This window comes from Molossus molossus, unplaced genomic scaffold (genome assembly GCF_014108415.1).
Source record: "Molossus molossus isolate mMolMol1 unplaced genomic scaffold, mMolMol1.p scaffold_m16_p_14, whole genome shotgun sequence".
Classification (NCBI taxonomy): Eukaryota; Metazoa; Chordata; class Mammalia; order Chiroptera; family Molossidae; genus Molossus; species Molossus molossus.
The window spans coordinates 45,056,505-45,073,056 of NW_023425349.1; the positions used below are offsets into that span (position 1 = coordinate 45,056,505).

General features: G+C 49.8%; 1 protein-coding gene and 1 pseudogene across 1 annotated transcript; both read right to left on the reverse strand.

The window, feature by feature from the left end:
- Positions 1-8,706, reverse strand: part of LOC118629296 — a 30,524-nt pseudogene extending 21,818 nt beyond the window's left edge.
- Positions 8,707-10,549: 1,843 nt separating this feature from the next.
- FOXB2 (forkhead box B2) lies at positions 10,550-11,836 on the reverse strand. Its single transcript, XM_036260308.1, has one exon. The coding sequence runs from the start codon at positions 11,834-11,836 to the stop codon at positions 10,550-10,552; it is 1,287 nt and encodes a 428-aa protein (XP_036116201.1).
- Positions 11,837-16,552: the final 4,716 nt, after the last annotated feature.

Genomic DNA, 16,552 nt, shown 5'->3' on the forward strand with positions numbered 1-16,552 from the left:
CCACGCAGAGAGAACACGAGGTCATGCTGCTATAAATACATGCTTTGACAGATTTTTAAAGAGTATATTTTATTATTTGCTAAAGTGAATGCATTTTTAAATGTTTTCTTGATTGAAAACTATTAGCATATCAATATCTATTGTATTATAAATTTGAACCTCACATTCTCCTTTATGCTCCTTTTGTCAGAGGAGACAGTCTCTGACTCAGTCTGTTGGGTCCCTAAACTGCTACAGTCTTCTTGCAGTTTGCTTGGACTTTCTTCTTTGACTATGTGCTCTCCCCTGTCCTCTCGAAGTAGTTGGCAAAAGGTAGCCAGTGAGAGTTTCCTGGTTGAGAGATGATAGGACTTCTAGAAGTAGAAATGATAAATATTTGAATTTATGTTTATGACCATGACTTTAATGTAAGGTAAAATAAAAATTTCAAGACATTGGTATTTGCTACTCATGCTGGTTTACATCTGGAAAATTGACAAATAATGGGGTAGTGCACTTTGGACAGATTGAACCAGGTCTGTGAGAGCTGGTGCAAATTATAAATTAGAGATAATTGGGAGCAGTAAGGCTTTTACACCTTTTCTGCCATCAGTAAAAATTCCCCAATGACACTGGAGCATGAGTCTGCGCAGTACATGGTGAGCCTAAGAAAATGTCATGAACTTTCAGAGATCAGAGGGCTAGCTTGTATCCTGCTAACATTTGTTTTGTGCCACCACTTAGTGCCCCAGCCCTGAAGAACTAAATATTTCACACACAGTTGGCTGAATGGCTCTATTTTAATTATTTTTATTCTTACCTGATGACATTTTTGCATTTATCTTCAGACAGAGTGGGAGGGAGAGGGGAAGGAAGAGAGAGAGAAACATCGATGTGAGAGAGACACATCCACTGGTTGCCACCCACACAACCCCAACCAGGGCCAGGGACAAACTGCAACCAAGTTACGTGCCCGTAGCGGGAACCGAACTTGAGACTCTCTGGACCGTGGGCCAATGCTCTAACCACTGAGCCAAACTGGCCAGGGCTGAATGGCTCTATTTTTAATCACAGTGTGAGTTCACTGAGATGATGCCTTGTTTGAATATCCACATGGGCCCATCCTCCGAGTTGTAGATCTGAGCCTGGGTACATATAAATTCAGAATAAAGCCCATCTCTCCTGTATAAAATAGTAGATATAAAAATCCCCCCATGGAATGAGTAAAACATCACATAAAAGCTTGGTGTGCAAACTATCGCAACATGTTAAGGAAGGAAGTGAAATGCTCCTTAAACCCACTGGTTAAAATGCTTGTATGATGGGCTTGGCTTATGGGTAAAGGTGGAAATGGATAGGACAGTGAACTGACTTCTAGATTCACTAATCTGTTGTTCAAGTAACTCCCGGCCTCAGTTGCTTCATTGATAAAAATTAGACGGTATGTGAGGTATGATGGGGAATGCCTCAATACTGCAGGCTTATGGAATGGGGGGTTTTGTTTGTTTTCTTTTTTAGCAGTGACAAAAGTTTCACTTCAGAAAACATAGCTTTTTCTCTTTTCAGTCATCTCAGTAGAAGTGTCTCCAAAATTAACATTATAGAAAGAATATGTGTGTGACACAAAACCAGGATGAGTGACACTTCTATTATGCTTGAAAGTTTCAAGTTTTGGACACAATTCTAAGGAGACTGTCTAGTTCCTCCAGTCATCTGCTGACATAGGTCAGAGGTCCCATCAGTCATCTTTCATTTCTCATGAGGTTACAAAGGACATAACAGTATAGAATTTTCTGTTTCCCTTGTGCGTTAACACATAGTGCTCAAAGATTACCTGGCAGGCGATGGGTACAATTAACAGGCACCAATGAATTTCTGAGAGAAAAAGGAGAGATCTTAATGACTTTCCTGTGATGTTCCAAGTTATTGAGATATCTCTAATGGCCTAAGATGGCTGTAGGTGAAGTAAACTGACAAAAAGGAATCTTGTTTAGCATAGAACATCTCAAAGTGCGATTTGGGGCCCAGCCAGCGTAGATGGGAGCTGGCTCCAAATGCAGGACCGCAGATCCCACTGCATACCTGCTGAATCAGAATCTTTGGAGTTGGAGCCCAGCACACTGTGTTTGCAAACCCTCTCCAGATGAATCCCATGCACCTCAAGTTCGGGAAGCACTGTTAGCCGACTGATTAGATTTTTTACTTTTCCTTTGTAAGGTGGGAGTAACCAGGCCTGAGTCAGCCTGGGGTCCCTTTGCAGGGAAGAAGAGAAGAAATTTTCTAGTGGTAACTGGGATGAAGGTTTACATTTTTTGTATAGTAAAGAAATAGGATTTTATTTTGTTCTCCAAGCTCATGAAGCAGGCTATATGTGATTATACTTTGATTCTCTGGTTCTGTTGGGTTAAAAATTCAATCTTTCAACAATTTAAGTTTTCCAGAGCAACTTATTTAAAAACTCAAATCTCAGTGATCTGTGGTTATTTTTAGAGGTTATCATGCTTCTGGTATAAAAGTTGAGACATGAGCCCAGTCAGTGTGGCTCAGTGGTTGAGCGTTGACCCATGCACCAAGAGATTGGTGGCTGAATTCTCGGTCAGGGCACATGGCCAGGTTGTGGGCCCAATCCCCAGTGGGGGGCATGCAGGAGGTGGCCAATAGATGTTCTCTCTCATTGATCTTTTTTTTTTTTATCTCTCCCTTTCCCTTTCTCACCTTCTAAAATCAAGAAAGAAAACAAATAAATATTTGTCAGAGAAAAAAAAAGATTTACAAAAAAAGTTGAGACATGTTTAATCTTCTGAAAACATGCATATTCTGGGTAGTTACAGAGCTTTGCACTGGGCAGGGGACAAACGATTTCAATGTAGACAGGGAAGGCATATTTACTCAAACTAGTATAAACAGTATCTAAAATTGTTACTTAAAAAGGTTGTCATTACACAAAAAGAATTTGCAAACTCAAAAAAAAAAGAGAAAAATTATATTATTAGCTTGGAAACCTATATATTATTTTTCATTTGGAAGGAAATACCTAATCCTATAGAACGTATTTAATTTGTGTTCACTATCTGCCCAGTTTCAGAGTGTTTAAGGCTACTACAAAAATTTGTGAAATTCGAAAGATGAAAAGAGTGAAAACTAGTAGAAAAGGTAATAAAAGAATGTGAAATTTATTCTTTAACAAGCTTCCTTTGTAATTTTAACCCCTTAACAGTTTCCTGTTCCAGCTTTATGAGACAGCCTTCTCAGAAATTCTCCAAGAGTCAAAGCTTAAAGTGACAGCCTCCTTTTCTTCCTACCAGAAGGTGTGCTGCAAGGGGGCTCTTGTCAAAGGCACAGCAGGAAGACAGCAAGGTGTGCGTCTGTTTGTCTTTGCTGCTTTTTGCCTTTAACAAATATTTCAATCAGCCAGTTCTTCACCCTTCCTTCCACACTTACGATACTACATTTTGAAATATTTAAAATGGCTCAGTGGTTGAGCGTTGACCCATGCACCAAGAGGTCGCCAGTTTGATTCCTGGTCAGGGCACATGCCCGGATTGTGGGTCAAATTCCCAGTGGGGGGCATGCAGGAGGTAGCCAATCAATATTCTGTCTCATCAATGTTTCTATCTCTCTCTCCCTCTCCCTTCCTCTCTCTCTAAAATCAAAAGAGGAAAAAATAAATACAATAATTTATATTTATTGAAATGCCAGTTAAAGTGGCTGGATAGATTTTTGAGTAATCCTTTTCCTGGTTATAATAGTAAAACATGATTGGTGTATAGAGACAATCTAAAACAATCTAGAACATATGGAAATCAAGAAAATAAAATGATGATTTCATCAATCTAAATGTACCACTGTTATTATTTGGTGTAGTCTCTTCTGGTACATTTTCTGTGTGCACTATGGAGTTGAGGTATTCCTTCAATAGGATTTTGAAAATATTTTCTATATGAGTAAAACTTTATAAGCATTATTTGTAATGGCCGTGTGATATTCCATTTCTGAAACTGGCATCATTTATTTAAACATATCCCTGTGGGGATATAGGTTAATCCCTATCAAACAAATTGCAACGAGGATAATGTTACAAAATCCTCACCTAGGATGAATTCTTAGGCAGATTAAAGCCTTATCTTTTTAGGCAATAAAGTAGCCTGCCAATTAGTAATACGATGTCCTGTCTTCTCTAGCTAAGGAACATTTTTAAGAGAAGAGGAACATTGTTTCTAAGGCATAATTACTTTTTTAACACAAGTAAGTGGTGTTATAGATGTAGCCACATGCACTGAAAAAAACTGATATAGTTTTCTGAGAGAAAACCAAAGCAGTATTATAATTATAATAATTTTTTTTTCCTTTGTCAGAATTAGATGCATACATCTGCCTTTTGCTCTCCTTCCTTCCTTCCTTCCTTCCTTCCTTCCTTCCTTCCTTCCTTCCTTCCTTCCTTCCTTCCTTCCTCCCTTCCTTCCTCCCTTCCTTCCTCCCTTCCTTTATTCCTCACTTTCTAACTTCTTTTTCTCCCTCCCTCTCTTCTTACTCTCCTCCTTCCCTCTTTCCTTCCTTCCCTTTCTCACCTGTGTGTTTCAGTGTTGTGGATTCTTTCTGGAATGAATCTAGTTCAGTTGGGCCTGGACAATTCTCCAACCCCCTTCTTACTAAGCATCTGTCCATAGTAACAGTAAAAACATGCTGTCCATGAAGGTGCTGACAGGACTGGAACTGGCTCGGACGGGGAAGCATATTCGAATGCATTTCTTAAATGATGCTGCAATAATGAGACCTGTGACTTACAAGCAAAGCCCGGGTGCCTTTGCACACAAAAGACCTGTTCCTTGTGGCAGGAAAGAACTGATTGGATCAAACTAAACATAACCAAAATATTTTCTTAACAATATTCTTTTAAAAAACATTTTCGTGATTCACTAAGTTAGCTTTTTTGAACTTTTGATCATTTTATAAAATCCTTTTTAATAGGCATTCTCAGTGTGGCTCTTCAGTTTAAAGAAATGTTACTATAATAATGCAACTATAATTCTCAGATGCTTTATTTTCTGCTTAATGATATATGTGCATATCACGTGACTGTGCGTAGATCATATGAATATATTATGGCTTAAAACTCAGAATTTGAATTTCATGGACCATGCTAAAATTCAATAAAACGACATTTGAATGCGAGGGGGAAAGAGCAACATGTGGCTTGAATTTTCCTTAAAACACACAGGGGATAGTTAAGGGGGGAAAGTGCTTGGGACAGAGTACGTCTGGAGTTTTGCCAAACTCATACCATTTAAACAATGGTTTAAGACTGAATTCAAATCCCAAGCAGATCTCTTCAATCTCCCCCAAAGGGTATAAGGTAGCATTTCAGCTTTGAAAGATAAAGTTAATGAAAATACTTTCAATGAGCAGAATGAGAATGTTGGACTTGAAGAAACTGGTTTGGCCTCTGGAATTCAAGGCCTTCCCACCTCCATTTGGACCCCCACTCTGCCTTTTCACCTACAAAGAGATTATCTCTGGCTTTTGAAACATTCTTTTAAATTTTCCTATTTTCTTTATTTCTTTTTTTAATTTTCACCTGAGAATACTTTTTCCATTGATTTTCAGAGAGAGTGGAAGGGAGGGAGGGAGGTGGGGAGAGAACAAGCTAGAAAGATGGATGTAAGAGAGACACACTGATTGGTTGCTCCCTGCATGTGCCTTGACAGGGGCCAGAAGTCGAACCTGCAACCCTTCACTGCTCAGGCTGGCACTCTAACCACTGAACCACACCAGCCAGGGATAAATTTCCTATTTTCAATATGGACTCTATCCTGCCCCACTCCCAGTGCAGGATCACACATGCACAGTCTGATGAACAGCAATACCACTTCAAACCCCCGTCACATCATCCAACCCCGAACATGCTTCCAAAATATCTTTGCACCCATTTTATAGTTAGGTAAGTGAAAAATGACTATTGTTATCCAATGGGAACCAAATCCCACCACAATGTATAACAATCTCTATACTTTTGTGCACATCAGAAATGGCAATTTTGTTGGTGAATGGAATTGAAGGGGACTCAGGGGCTTTGGTGATCAGTGTTTCTTCTCCTGAGGCATTCTCTTTCCATACTCTTCTGGAGTATGTCTGTACTAGTGCCAAGCAGGCAAATGTCACCTTTGAGTCCCAGGAGAGGTGTTGATCAGCCTTCCAAACCTTGCAGTGCAAAGATGCGTGGAGTTCAGCAGTGCCACTTCCAGCTAACTGGCTCTGATTCCCCTGGATGCAACCAGCCCTCCTCCCTGGCTGGACTAATGCCAGTCTACTTACGGAGATAATTGACCACAAGCCAGCCTGACTGACAGGCTTCCTAAGTGCCAGATGCCAACTGTGCCGATCCTGGCCTTTGCAGGAGGGCCTGTTCTCCTAGGGACCACAGCTGAAAAAGCTTCACCCTCCCTCGGCCCTTAGCTCTTGTCTTAGCTTCCCAGGGAAATATAATCAAATAGATTATTCCAAGTTGTTTTTCTTCTAGTTTTCTTTTAAGGACATCTACACTAAAACCTTTCTCCCTCCTTCTTGCTTCTCCCCATCTTTCTCTGGGTTCTGTGCATTCAATGCAGTGGGATACAGGTTAAGCAACTACTAACTTGTTTTTTTCTAATATCCTGGAAATGAGCAGCATAATTTCATGGTATCTTCACCAGTACTTAGTGATTTTATTAAACTTGTGAACTGAGATGGTCATAAATATATGTCTTTTACTTCCATCCCACTTAGGTCCCAAACTTAATTTTCCTGTGCCCCAACCTGTAGCTAGAGAGCAAATACCTGTGAAATCATATTGGATCACATGCACATTTTGGGAGGGTTACCAAAATATCACCATCAGTTTATTATTATTAGTTTTAGTGTTTCTCTGTATACATAGATTACCAGAACTATACTTTAAAGAAATGGTTTGACCCCTATTTATTTATTTACTTGTTTTTCTTTACTGATTTTAGAGCGAAATTAAAGGAGAGGGAGGGAGAGATGGAAACATCTATGACAGAGAACCTCCATTGATTGACCTCCTCCTGCATGTCCCCCCACTGGGGACCTGGCCCACAACCTGGGCATTTGCCCTGACCTGAATAGATTTGGTGACCTCCTGCTGCATGGGTCAGTACTCCACCAGTGAGCCAAACCAGCTGGGCTTGACCCCTATTTAAACATTTAAAATAAGTACTGAATCTGGTTCAGCGTCTTTGAGTGTTTTTTGGCACATGGGTATGAAGATCTGATTCTGGGGGAGCAGTGAGCCAGGGCCTGGGGACCTCCCAGTGCTGGTATCTCAGAAGTCTGCCCAGAGGAAATCTGCCAACTCCCAGCTTGGCAATTGGTGGTGGCTGCTTGTGGGAATGAAGCCCCTCACAATACAGCTACAGTTAGACTACAGATCCCATCTTAGTTGTTGGTGGTGGGGGTCTTCAGGGCTTTAATTGGGACCTCCCTTGGGATCAGAGCTTTGGCAGAAAGCTCCTCCCCCTGTGTTTGTTTACACGAATCTCAGTGTTCTCCAGTCTAAATGCCATGGATAGCTTCCTTTGAGTACCAGGGTCTCCCCCAGGAAGAAAACGTGAGTGCAATCATTTCTAAGCCCACGCTGCCTTCTATCCTTTCTCTCTCTCCTTACAGTGAAAGCAAAACAAAACAACCAGGTTTTCCTCACAGAGGTAGAAGGGGTGCTACGGGTGTGTGTGGGTGTGGGACTGGGTGCTAAGAGAGTTCAGGAAAACGGTGAGGGTCAATTATTCACCCTTCTCGGGGCATGACCCACAGCCTCTTCTCTCCTCTGGAGGGGCTGTCACTCAGGCCATTCCTTCGCCTGCCAAACATCACCTTGGGCCTCTGCCCTTTCCGGGGAGTGGGACCATGGGCATCGCTAAAAAGTTCACTGGCCCTTTCGGGCAGGTGGAGAAGAAGGATGTTCTTTGGAAAAAACTCCCAGAATCCAGGACTTCTTCTTCAGGCGGAGTAACTCTTCGCGTCTGAACTAGGAGTCCCCGCGCACCAACTCACCCAGAGGTGGACACAGAAACCAGACTCGCAAGTCTGTGACCGCCACGTCAGAGTTCCCCCCTTTTTTGGTCTTTCAGGAACATCAAACTGTAGAGGAAAATCATGCGGGGTCTCAGACAGAATGAGATGCACTAGAATCGTCTGGGCCCCCGAGGAGGCAGTGACCTGAGCCGGGACGCGTTTCCCAGGCCTGGCCAGAACGTAGTCGCATGCTGCAAGGAGTTGTAAATAAGGGATGCTTGGAAACACCTGTTTGACAGTACACCTCCGCCCAGTGTCATTACCGTGCGCAAGTCCTCTTGGCCCTTTACTGTCTTCCGAGGAAAGGTTAGAGGAGGCTTCCGTTCGGCTGGCTCGGCAGAGGGAAACCGGTTCAAGATGGAGCGCTGTTCGTGGGTGAAGGGCAGAGGCCGCGCGGCGGCTCTCTGGCCCCAGCGGGGTCCCCCGCAGGGGAACGAGCCACCTCGCCAGCTCCCCGCACAGCACCGCCATAGCTGCAGCCTGCAGGCCCCCCGGCTCTCGTGGGCCTGGCACTCTGCGACCCAGGGCCTCCAGCTGCCGCGGTCCCCGAAGCCCAGCTCGCCCAGGACGCAGCCGGCGCCTGCGCGCAACAGGTCCCCAGGCCTCGGTGGCGGAGCTCGAGCTCCTCGTTAAAGTCAGTCGCGACAGCAGCGGCAGCATCCCGGCGCCAACCTCCCGGTCCCCTGCCAGCCCCGCAGACTTAAGGGGGCGCCGCTGGATACCTACCCAATGGAACCGAGTCCCCAGCCTCCGCCTGCCCTCAAGGACTCCAGAAAAGGGAAAAGGGGGTTGGGTGGTGGTGATGGCGTATTGATGTGTACCTCACGTACGAACAACAACAAATCAGTTACCTTTTTTGTTTTGTTTTGTTTTTTGGCTAATTCAATTTCTAGCACAGAAATGGGATAGAGCTCAGTTAGGAAAGCAGCATGGTAAATAAGAATGGGTAGTAGAGGAGATAAATGCGCCACTGCTGAAAGGTGTAGTGGGGGAAACGCATCCCTGCTGGTGGCTGGTCTGTGAACTCACCCCTTTGAAGCTCTGACGGTAAGAAAGAAAGGGGACCGGAGGATGTGTCAAGTCCTCTGACCGCGCAGAAGGCACTCAGAACGCGGCCTGGTTTCTTGAGAAGCGAGACACCTTCACACCCGCAGCGGCATATCCATGGAGAAGCTTTAATGGAGAACACCGCGTACAACACAGGCAGACATGAACTTGTCACAAAGTCACAACCCGAACGCGGCGCGGACACAAACCAGAGGTGACTTAGAGGCAAGGAGCCGCTGCCTCCTCCCTACCGGCCACCCACCATTCCCAAAAGTTTGTTGCAAGTAAAGTGCTATTACTGGGGCTCAAAAAGGGGGAAGGAGCAACAGCGACAAACCAGGTTTCTTTTCCACTTACATTGATTGCAGCGTGCAAAGGTGACTGGGTCATTCTCTGCCATTTGTCCCAAGGAGGCTGGGAGGCAACAGCCACGAAAAGCTCCTGTAAGCCTTATAAGAGCAGCATTTTTAAGGTGATGTGGCAGGATTTTCTTGCATTCGTGAGTTAGGGGACAAAATTCCATGATGCAAGTGATTTTTTTTTTTTCCTATTTAAAATCCCAATGGAACAGATCATGAGAATTCACCTTTTATGGGGGCTTCTTAACGGTTTAATCCGATTGATACACAAACGAATTGCAGGTAGAAAGTCGCCTTTTATTGTCTCTTTGGTTGTGTTTCCTCAACTTTTGGAATCTGGGGCTTTGCTCTTTAAGCCGCTGCTATTCTCTTTTGTGCAAACTAATTGCTTAGCTGTTCCTCCTATCCTTCTCGACCCCAGGGTCAGAGCCAAGAAACTTAACTGTTTCCCAAGATCCTTCATGGTGTCCCCACTGCCTCCTAATGCGGCTTTATTCATAATACCGTTTCCTTGCCCATTTCCCTGACCAGGAAAACAACGATATCAAACGCTCCCCCTTTTCCTTCTTAAACGAAACGAGATATTCTCAGTGAATAGCAGTTTTGTCTTGAATGTTCCACGAGAGGCATGCTGCCCTGGTACGAGACTAACCGAGAGAAACTTGATGGCTGCAGTCTGTTTTCAGCGTCACTCTGTTGCATTTCTCCCCGCGATGTTTAGATCCTACACCTTCTGGTCCCAGGAACAAGAGTCGAAATCCATTTCCAATTTACCTGCTAATGAGGCTTCCCCAAACTCCTTTGTCCCTACCCCCTATAACTTAGTGATTTATAATATTAATTACAATAGAAACTCTTACCTGAAAATTGGCTTTCATTAATCTGATTGTACAACATTGTACAAACACAGACACCAGAAGTGTTATATTTATTCAGATCACTGGAAAATCCACTTTCGGGGTTACTTGTCTGTTTAAATACCTTTCCCGAATAGGCTGGGGCTCAGCCGGGCCTGGTCTGGGAACGCTCTCCCTCTCCCGAGGTGCGGGGACCAGATGTCTCTTTCTGTATTCGTCTTTCCCCCGCCTGCTGTGTACTTAGGAGTGCACCAGCACCGAGTGCAGGGAGCCACCCTTGCTCTCGTTCGCGCTCGCGGCGGTGGGCTCCAGCAGGGAGGCGGCGGGCGAGGTCGAGGCCGCCGGGCACACGGTGGACGGCGCCGGCGGCTGCTGTGCGGCCGCAGGGACAGTGAGTGTCGGCGGCAGCGCAGCTACGGGCGGCAGCGCTGGAGTCGGCTTTATGGGCACCGGCACCGCAGGCAGGCTCTGGCTGGCAGAGTGGCACAGGGCCTTGACCGGTACACCGAAGGCTCCATACTCCGGGCCTACAGGCACCCCCGCGGCGGCAGCGGCCGCGGCGGCCGCGGCCACCGAATCCATGACACCGACGTGCGGCCACACGGAGCTGACGACGTTGCCGAGCTGGCCTGGCACAGGATAACCCAGGTGGTGCATGACCGAGGCTAAGGGCAACCCGCTGGCCTGCAGCACGCCCTTGTAGTCCCGGCCGATGATGTTCTCGATGGCGAATGGGTGCTTGAAGCCCGACGTGGACGCCGCGGCGGCGGCTGCGGCGGCGGCGGCCGAGCCCAGCCCATAGGGCGGGAACTGCGACAGGCGCCCCACGCTACCAACTGCTGCGGCCGCCGCCGCCGCCGCCGCCGCCGCCACGGCCGCCGCCTCCTGCATCTTGCCGGGATGAGACGGCTGTTGAGGCTGCGACTGCTGGGACGGCTGCTGTGGCGGCTGAGACGGGAGGTGCGGCTGCGGCTGCGGAGCCGGAGGAGGCTGCTGGTGGAAATAATGCACCATGTGCGGCGGTGGCGGAGGCGGCGGCGGCTGGGGCGGGTGGTGGTGATGGTGGTGAGCCGCAGCGTGATGGTGGTGGTGGTGCGGGTGGTGGGAGTGATGGGGGTGCAGGTGCCCTCCGGGCCCCGCACCTGGCGCGCCCTTGGTGCTTCCCGCGTGCAGGTGAGTGTGGTCCGCGCGCAGCACCTTGAAGCGCTTGCGGCGCCGCAGGAAGCTGCCGTTCTCGAACATGTCGCCGCAGTCGGGATGCAGCGCCCAGAAGCTGCCTTTGCCGGGCTGGTCGGGCCGCCTCGGGATCTTGATGAAGCAGTCGTTGAAGGAGAGGTTGTGGCGCAGGCTGTTCTGCCAACGCTGCGTGTGCTCGCGGTAGTAGGGGAAACGCTCCATGATGAACTTGTAGATGTCGCTCAGCGGCAGCATCTTCTCCGCCGAGTGCTGGATGGCCATGGCGGTCAGCGAGATGTATGAGTAGGGTGGCTTTTGGTCGCTGTACGAACTCTTCCCCGGCCGAGGCATTGCCCCTGGCGCCTCCACCGCCCACTGGCTCCGCCGCCCGCTCCGGGACCTTGCTGTCTCTACTAACCACCACTCCGCCCGCCCAGCCCTGCCACTCCGCCCTCTTTCCTCCTAGACCCTCCTGCCGTTTATCTCCCGCCTTCTCTCAGCTGCCTGGGGCCTCTGCACTTGGCCTCTGAGGCCAACTTAGCTCTTGATGCTCACAACTTCTGGCCCCGACGGTCGCTGACTGGCGCGCACTGTCGCGGGCGGGGCGCGCCAGCTTCACTGCCACCCTCTAGGCGTCTTTCCGCTGGTGGCCAGAGACTGAGCGCTGGAACTGGCGTTCGAAGAGTGGGGAGGGCCCCTGTTCCCTTCCAGTCTCCTTCTGGCTTTTTCTTGGTCCAGCGCAGGCCAAGTGGGCTGGGAGGAAGGACTGGACAGTCAGAATTCTGGCCCTTTAAATCCGAAACGGCACTCGCTGTCCTGGAGACCGGGCTTGGCAGCACACAGCTCTGCCCCTTGACCCGCCACTTAGTCCGATCTGGAGTTCTGTTTTCCTGGAGGGGAGAGGTGAGGTAAGAAGGAAGCCCGGCTCCTGGCAGCCTGCGTCACCCTTTTCTCCCGCGGCTCGCGGGGAAGCTGGGGATAGAGCTGTAGGCAGTCGCATGGGGGAAAAAGTTTGGCGGTTTCTGCAGCCGTGGCGCATGCAGGCTTTGAGGAGGGGCGGGGGCGCGGGCGGGGCGCGAACCGTGGATCTGAGGGGGCGTCTGCGAATGCCGGGAGGCGGCGAAACTAGCCGAGGCCAGCTCCGCGGTCCGCGTCGCAGCTGCCGCCGCTCTCCCGGGCCGGTCTTGAGATGGAGAGGCGGCGGCGGCGGCTGTGGCAGCGACGCACTCTCCTGGCTGCGTTTTGTAATGGTCCCGGAGACGCCGAGACCCCCGTAGCTCACGCTTCGAGACTATCACATGACCGAGGCTGAGGGACTCCGCGCCGCCGCCGCGTCTCTCGCTGAAGACCGGGCAAGAGGCGCGGTGCCTCGACCCCCCTCCCGCCCCCTCCTCCGCCCGGTTCCTGGCGCCCCCACCCCCAGTATTATTTACCATTCATTCGTAGCACCCAGCTATCGATTGCGGTCCCCGCTGCTGCACCCCACCCGGGTCGCCACACAAGGCAGCAGGGCACTGGACGCTACTTTTCCCTCTGCCCTTCTGCATCTCCAGCCTCTCTCTGCCCTTTCACTCTTTTCCACCTACCAGCTCTGATGCTCTCTCCCTATACTACCTTTCTCCTGGACTAGCCATTCTGGGCCAAGTTCGGAGAACCGTGACCTCAAAGCCTCTTTGCAAAAAAATGCCAGTGTCTGAAGGGTTGTAGGGAAGACCTCATGTGGACGAGAGCCAGGGACATTTTCGTCATATGCTAACTTCATCACAACTTAATTGTGCACCAACTGTATGTAAGGCCCATGGATGGCGCCAGGTATAAGTTGGCAGGAGACAGCTCTCCGCGCTCCAGGACCGTGGTCTAGAGGGAGAGCTGACAGTAACCAGGAAATTAATATAGGTACTAAGGGATTGGTGGCTGGAGGCTCCACCGCGCTTCTCAAGAGCGGGTGGATGGGATAGGGTCAAGCATTTCTCTGGCGTGGTGACGTTTGAGCTGGGGCCAGAGGGAGGAGTTGGGATCACCGAGGTCCCATCCCATCACCTGGGTGTGTCCAAACGAAGTCTTTGCCATTTTTAGCACGTCTAGGGAAGGGAGATAATGAAAATCAAATAAGAGGTCAAAATGATCAATCCACAGGGGCCTGGTGTGACCTGTGAGGGAAAGGTGATGACCCCGCAGCGCTGAGTTCCCAGTGCTTGTTGAGGTGGAGAACGAGGTTCCAGCTCGCACTCATCCGCACAACCCAGCACGGAATCCCAGTAGACTGCAAAGAGAACCCATAGTTATATTCTGGTTTTGGCTGCGAATGCCCTTGGGCTAGGAGGAAAAGCAGAGTTTAGGGGTGAAAACAACAACAACAACAACAACAACAACAACAACAACAACACAACCCTCTTCCAGTCTCTGGGCCTCAGTTTCATTATTTGTAAAATGAGATGTCTTGAGTTGGAAATTTCACGAGCCCCTTCCAGTTCCGCGAGTTGGGAAGAAAAAAGCCATATGTATTAAGGACTGTGATTCATTCGGTTTTTAATTTTTTCTTTTCCATGTCTAAATCTGAAAGCAGAAGGCGATTGGCCCAGACTGCCTGGGAGCTTGCTTCTTACCCTCCAACCTTGGCGACACCAGGTCGCGTGTTTTTAGCTTACGACTTTCGGTGAGCTGCCCGAGGGAAGGACCGCGAGACGGGCTGTCTGCCTGTCGGGTCGGGTCGTAGGAGTGCGGTGAGCAGATGCATAATTTTCATCTTTAGTCAGGAACTAGCTTTCTGGCTAGTGCTATTTGGCCCATTTGTCTTAGGCCAGAAGCTGTTTTAGAATAGTAAAAACAGTTAAGGTAAAGTGTGCCAGAGGGCCCCGGGGGAAAGAGCAGCCTCTTGGCCTGCCCTAAGTGAAGGAGACCCTTTCAGAGTTGGATACTTTCGCTGTCACTCAGGCACAAAGTTCATTCCGCCAATGGAGTTTTTTGGGGGGCATTTCTTGTCCGCCAAGGCAGTTTAAGGAGCCGAGCAGCAGACGGCCTCCTGGCCTCGCGAGGTCACGGAGGGATTCCGAGGATGCCTACAGTTACAGTGTCAGCTAGAGCCCGCGGGGGACGGTTGTCCCCTTCTCCCCTGACAGACGTGGTGCGAGAACAGCCCTGTTCAGGCCGCTGGTGGGAGCTCGGCATGTCGAGCGCTCAAAGGCTATTTCTGCCCTGGTCCCGCACGCAGCACGAGCAAAGGCAGCTTTTGTTGACGCCTTGCGAGAATATATTTTCCGCGGGCCTCCGGAAAAGCAGCGCCTCCTCCAGGGGAGCAGTTCAGGGGAATTCCCGTCGGGCAAGGGGTCTCCTTGTTGTCTGGGGACAGAACGAGGGGAGGGGGCCCTTCAAAAGTGCGTGGGTAAGCCTAACGCGCACAATCTGAGCACTATAAAGCTGTGAGCCCGGCGCTCGCCAGTGAGCTCGTTACGACCGACAAACCCGGCCGCCACCACCTCGGCCTCGGCGCCTGGGGACGCGAGCCACCGCACAACGCGGACCAAAACAGAACCGCGACGGCAGAGTGAGGTGCTCAGTCCTCATGCTTCCATGTTCCTGGTACACTTGGCGAGAGCAGAAAGTGCCCCCCGACCCTGAAGCCCAGCCGGCCCAGCGGTCCAGGCCGAAGTTGCAGAGGAGAGCGCAGACCCAAAAGGTTGACGCCTGTCCATTTTGGAGAGAGGCTGGCCGCCGCGGAGTATTCTGGGGGAATCCCGACGTGGCATAGGGCTGGGCGGCGGAGCCCCGGCTGTGTTGTGGGGCGCTCTCGCCCCTTCTCCCCTCCTTCCCCCGAGGTTGATTTAATTCTGGCAAGTTTTGCAGGCGCGCAGCAGCATCAGCGGGGGCCGGTACTAGAGCACTCCAGCTGCCTACAGACCTCTGTTCAAGAAAAACAGATCGTGTAACCACCCTGGCACCAACCAGTCGGTTTCAAGTTTCCGTGTGTAATTTAAACACACACACACACACACACACACACACACACACACACACACACACACACACACTACACTATCCAAATATTGGCTGGCGCTGAGGACGCTGGCAGGCAAATCGTTGCCTCCGGCTTAGTGTAATTATCTCAGGCGTATAAGGTTTACCCCTAGGCAATTGTTGTCGGTATTTTGCTAGGTAGAGGGGCTCCATGCAAAGTTTTATTGAGTTTAATTGGCTCTATGGAAGGGAGTAAAATTTTGCCAGAAAAAGATGTGGAACTTTAGGAGAAGCTATTTATTCACTACCCCCTTTCTATCCTCCCAGTCCCGGGAAGGTCCCATGCACTCCTCAGCCGGGATCCAAGCCAGACAGTCCCAAAGCTTCAGCGAAAGGAAGAGCGCTGGTCACCGCTGGAGCTGGGATGACTTTCAGGACTAGGAAGAAGGTAAACGGTCCATGCGCACATCTCGATTTTCATGGGTTCTCTCTTTACCCACTGACCTCTGACGCGCAGGTTTGTTACATCTGGGACTCTCCCAGGCGCTTTCACTGTCGCCCCATCCTGCCTGTCCCTGACCCGTAACGGACTTCTCTGCCCACACTTTCCCCATACTCAACCCCTGTGGTGAGTGGGAGGAGGCCCACCCGGGATCCGGACACGTGGTTTCTACCCTTAGCCATGGCGTCACCGGCTGGATGACCCTGGAGGCGTTGCTTCCTCGCTCTGGGCTTTATTTTCTTCCCCGGAAATATGCAGGAGTCAGAACTGCGCCTTCAAAGCCCACTTGCTCCAAGGAGCTGAAGTTTGTGGTTATGGTGCCGACGGGCGGTTTGTCAGGGGGCCTGGGTGCTCAGGCGCAGGGAACTCGGGACCAGTGCAGCCCAGGATGCCGTGGGGCAGCAGCGCCGCCCTTTCTGCACGCGCAGCGTCCGGGGAAATCGTGGTCTCTAGCGTCACCACCAGGCCCAGCATCCTCGCGAAGGGTACTCCTCCCCCAATGCTTGCCGCCGGTCCAGACCCTGTTCCTAGCCCAGCAGGCGCCGGGGGCACAGGTGTTCGCTCTGGCCCTACTTGGATTTGCGCTCAGAGGCTTGATTTGCCTTCCTGGA

Bases quoted from the DNA above. Each gene is read 5' to 3' on its own strand.
- FOXB2 (XM_036260308.1), bottom strand. From the start codon at position 11,836: ATGCCTCGGCCGGGGAAGAGTTCGTACAGCGACCAAAAGCCACCCTAC.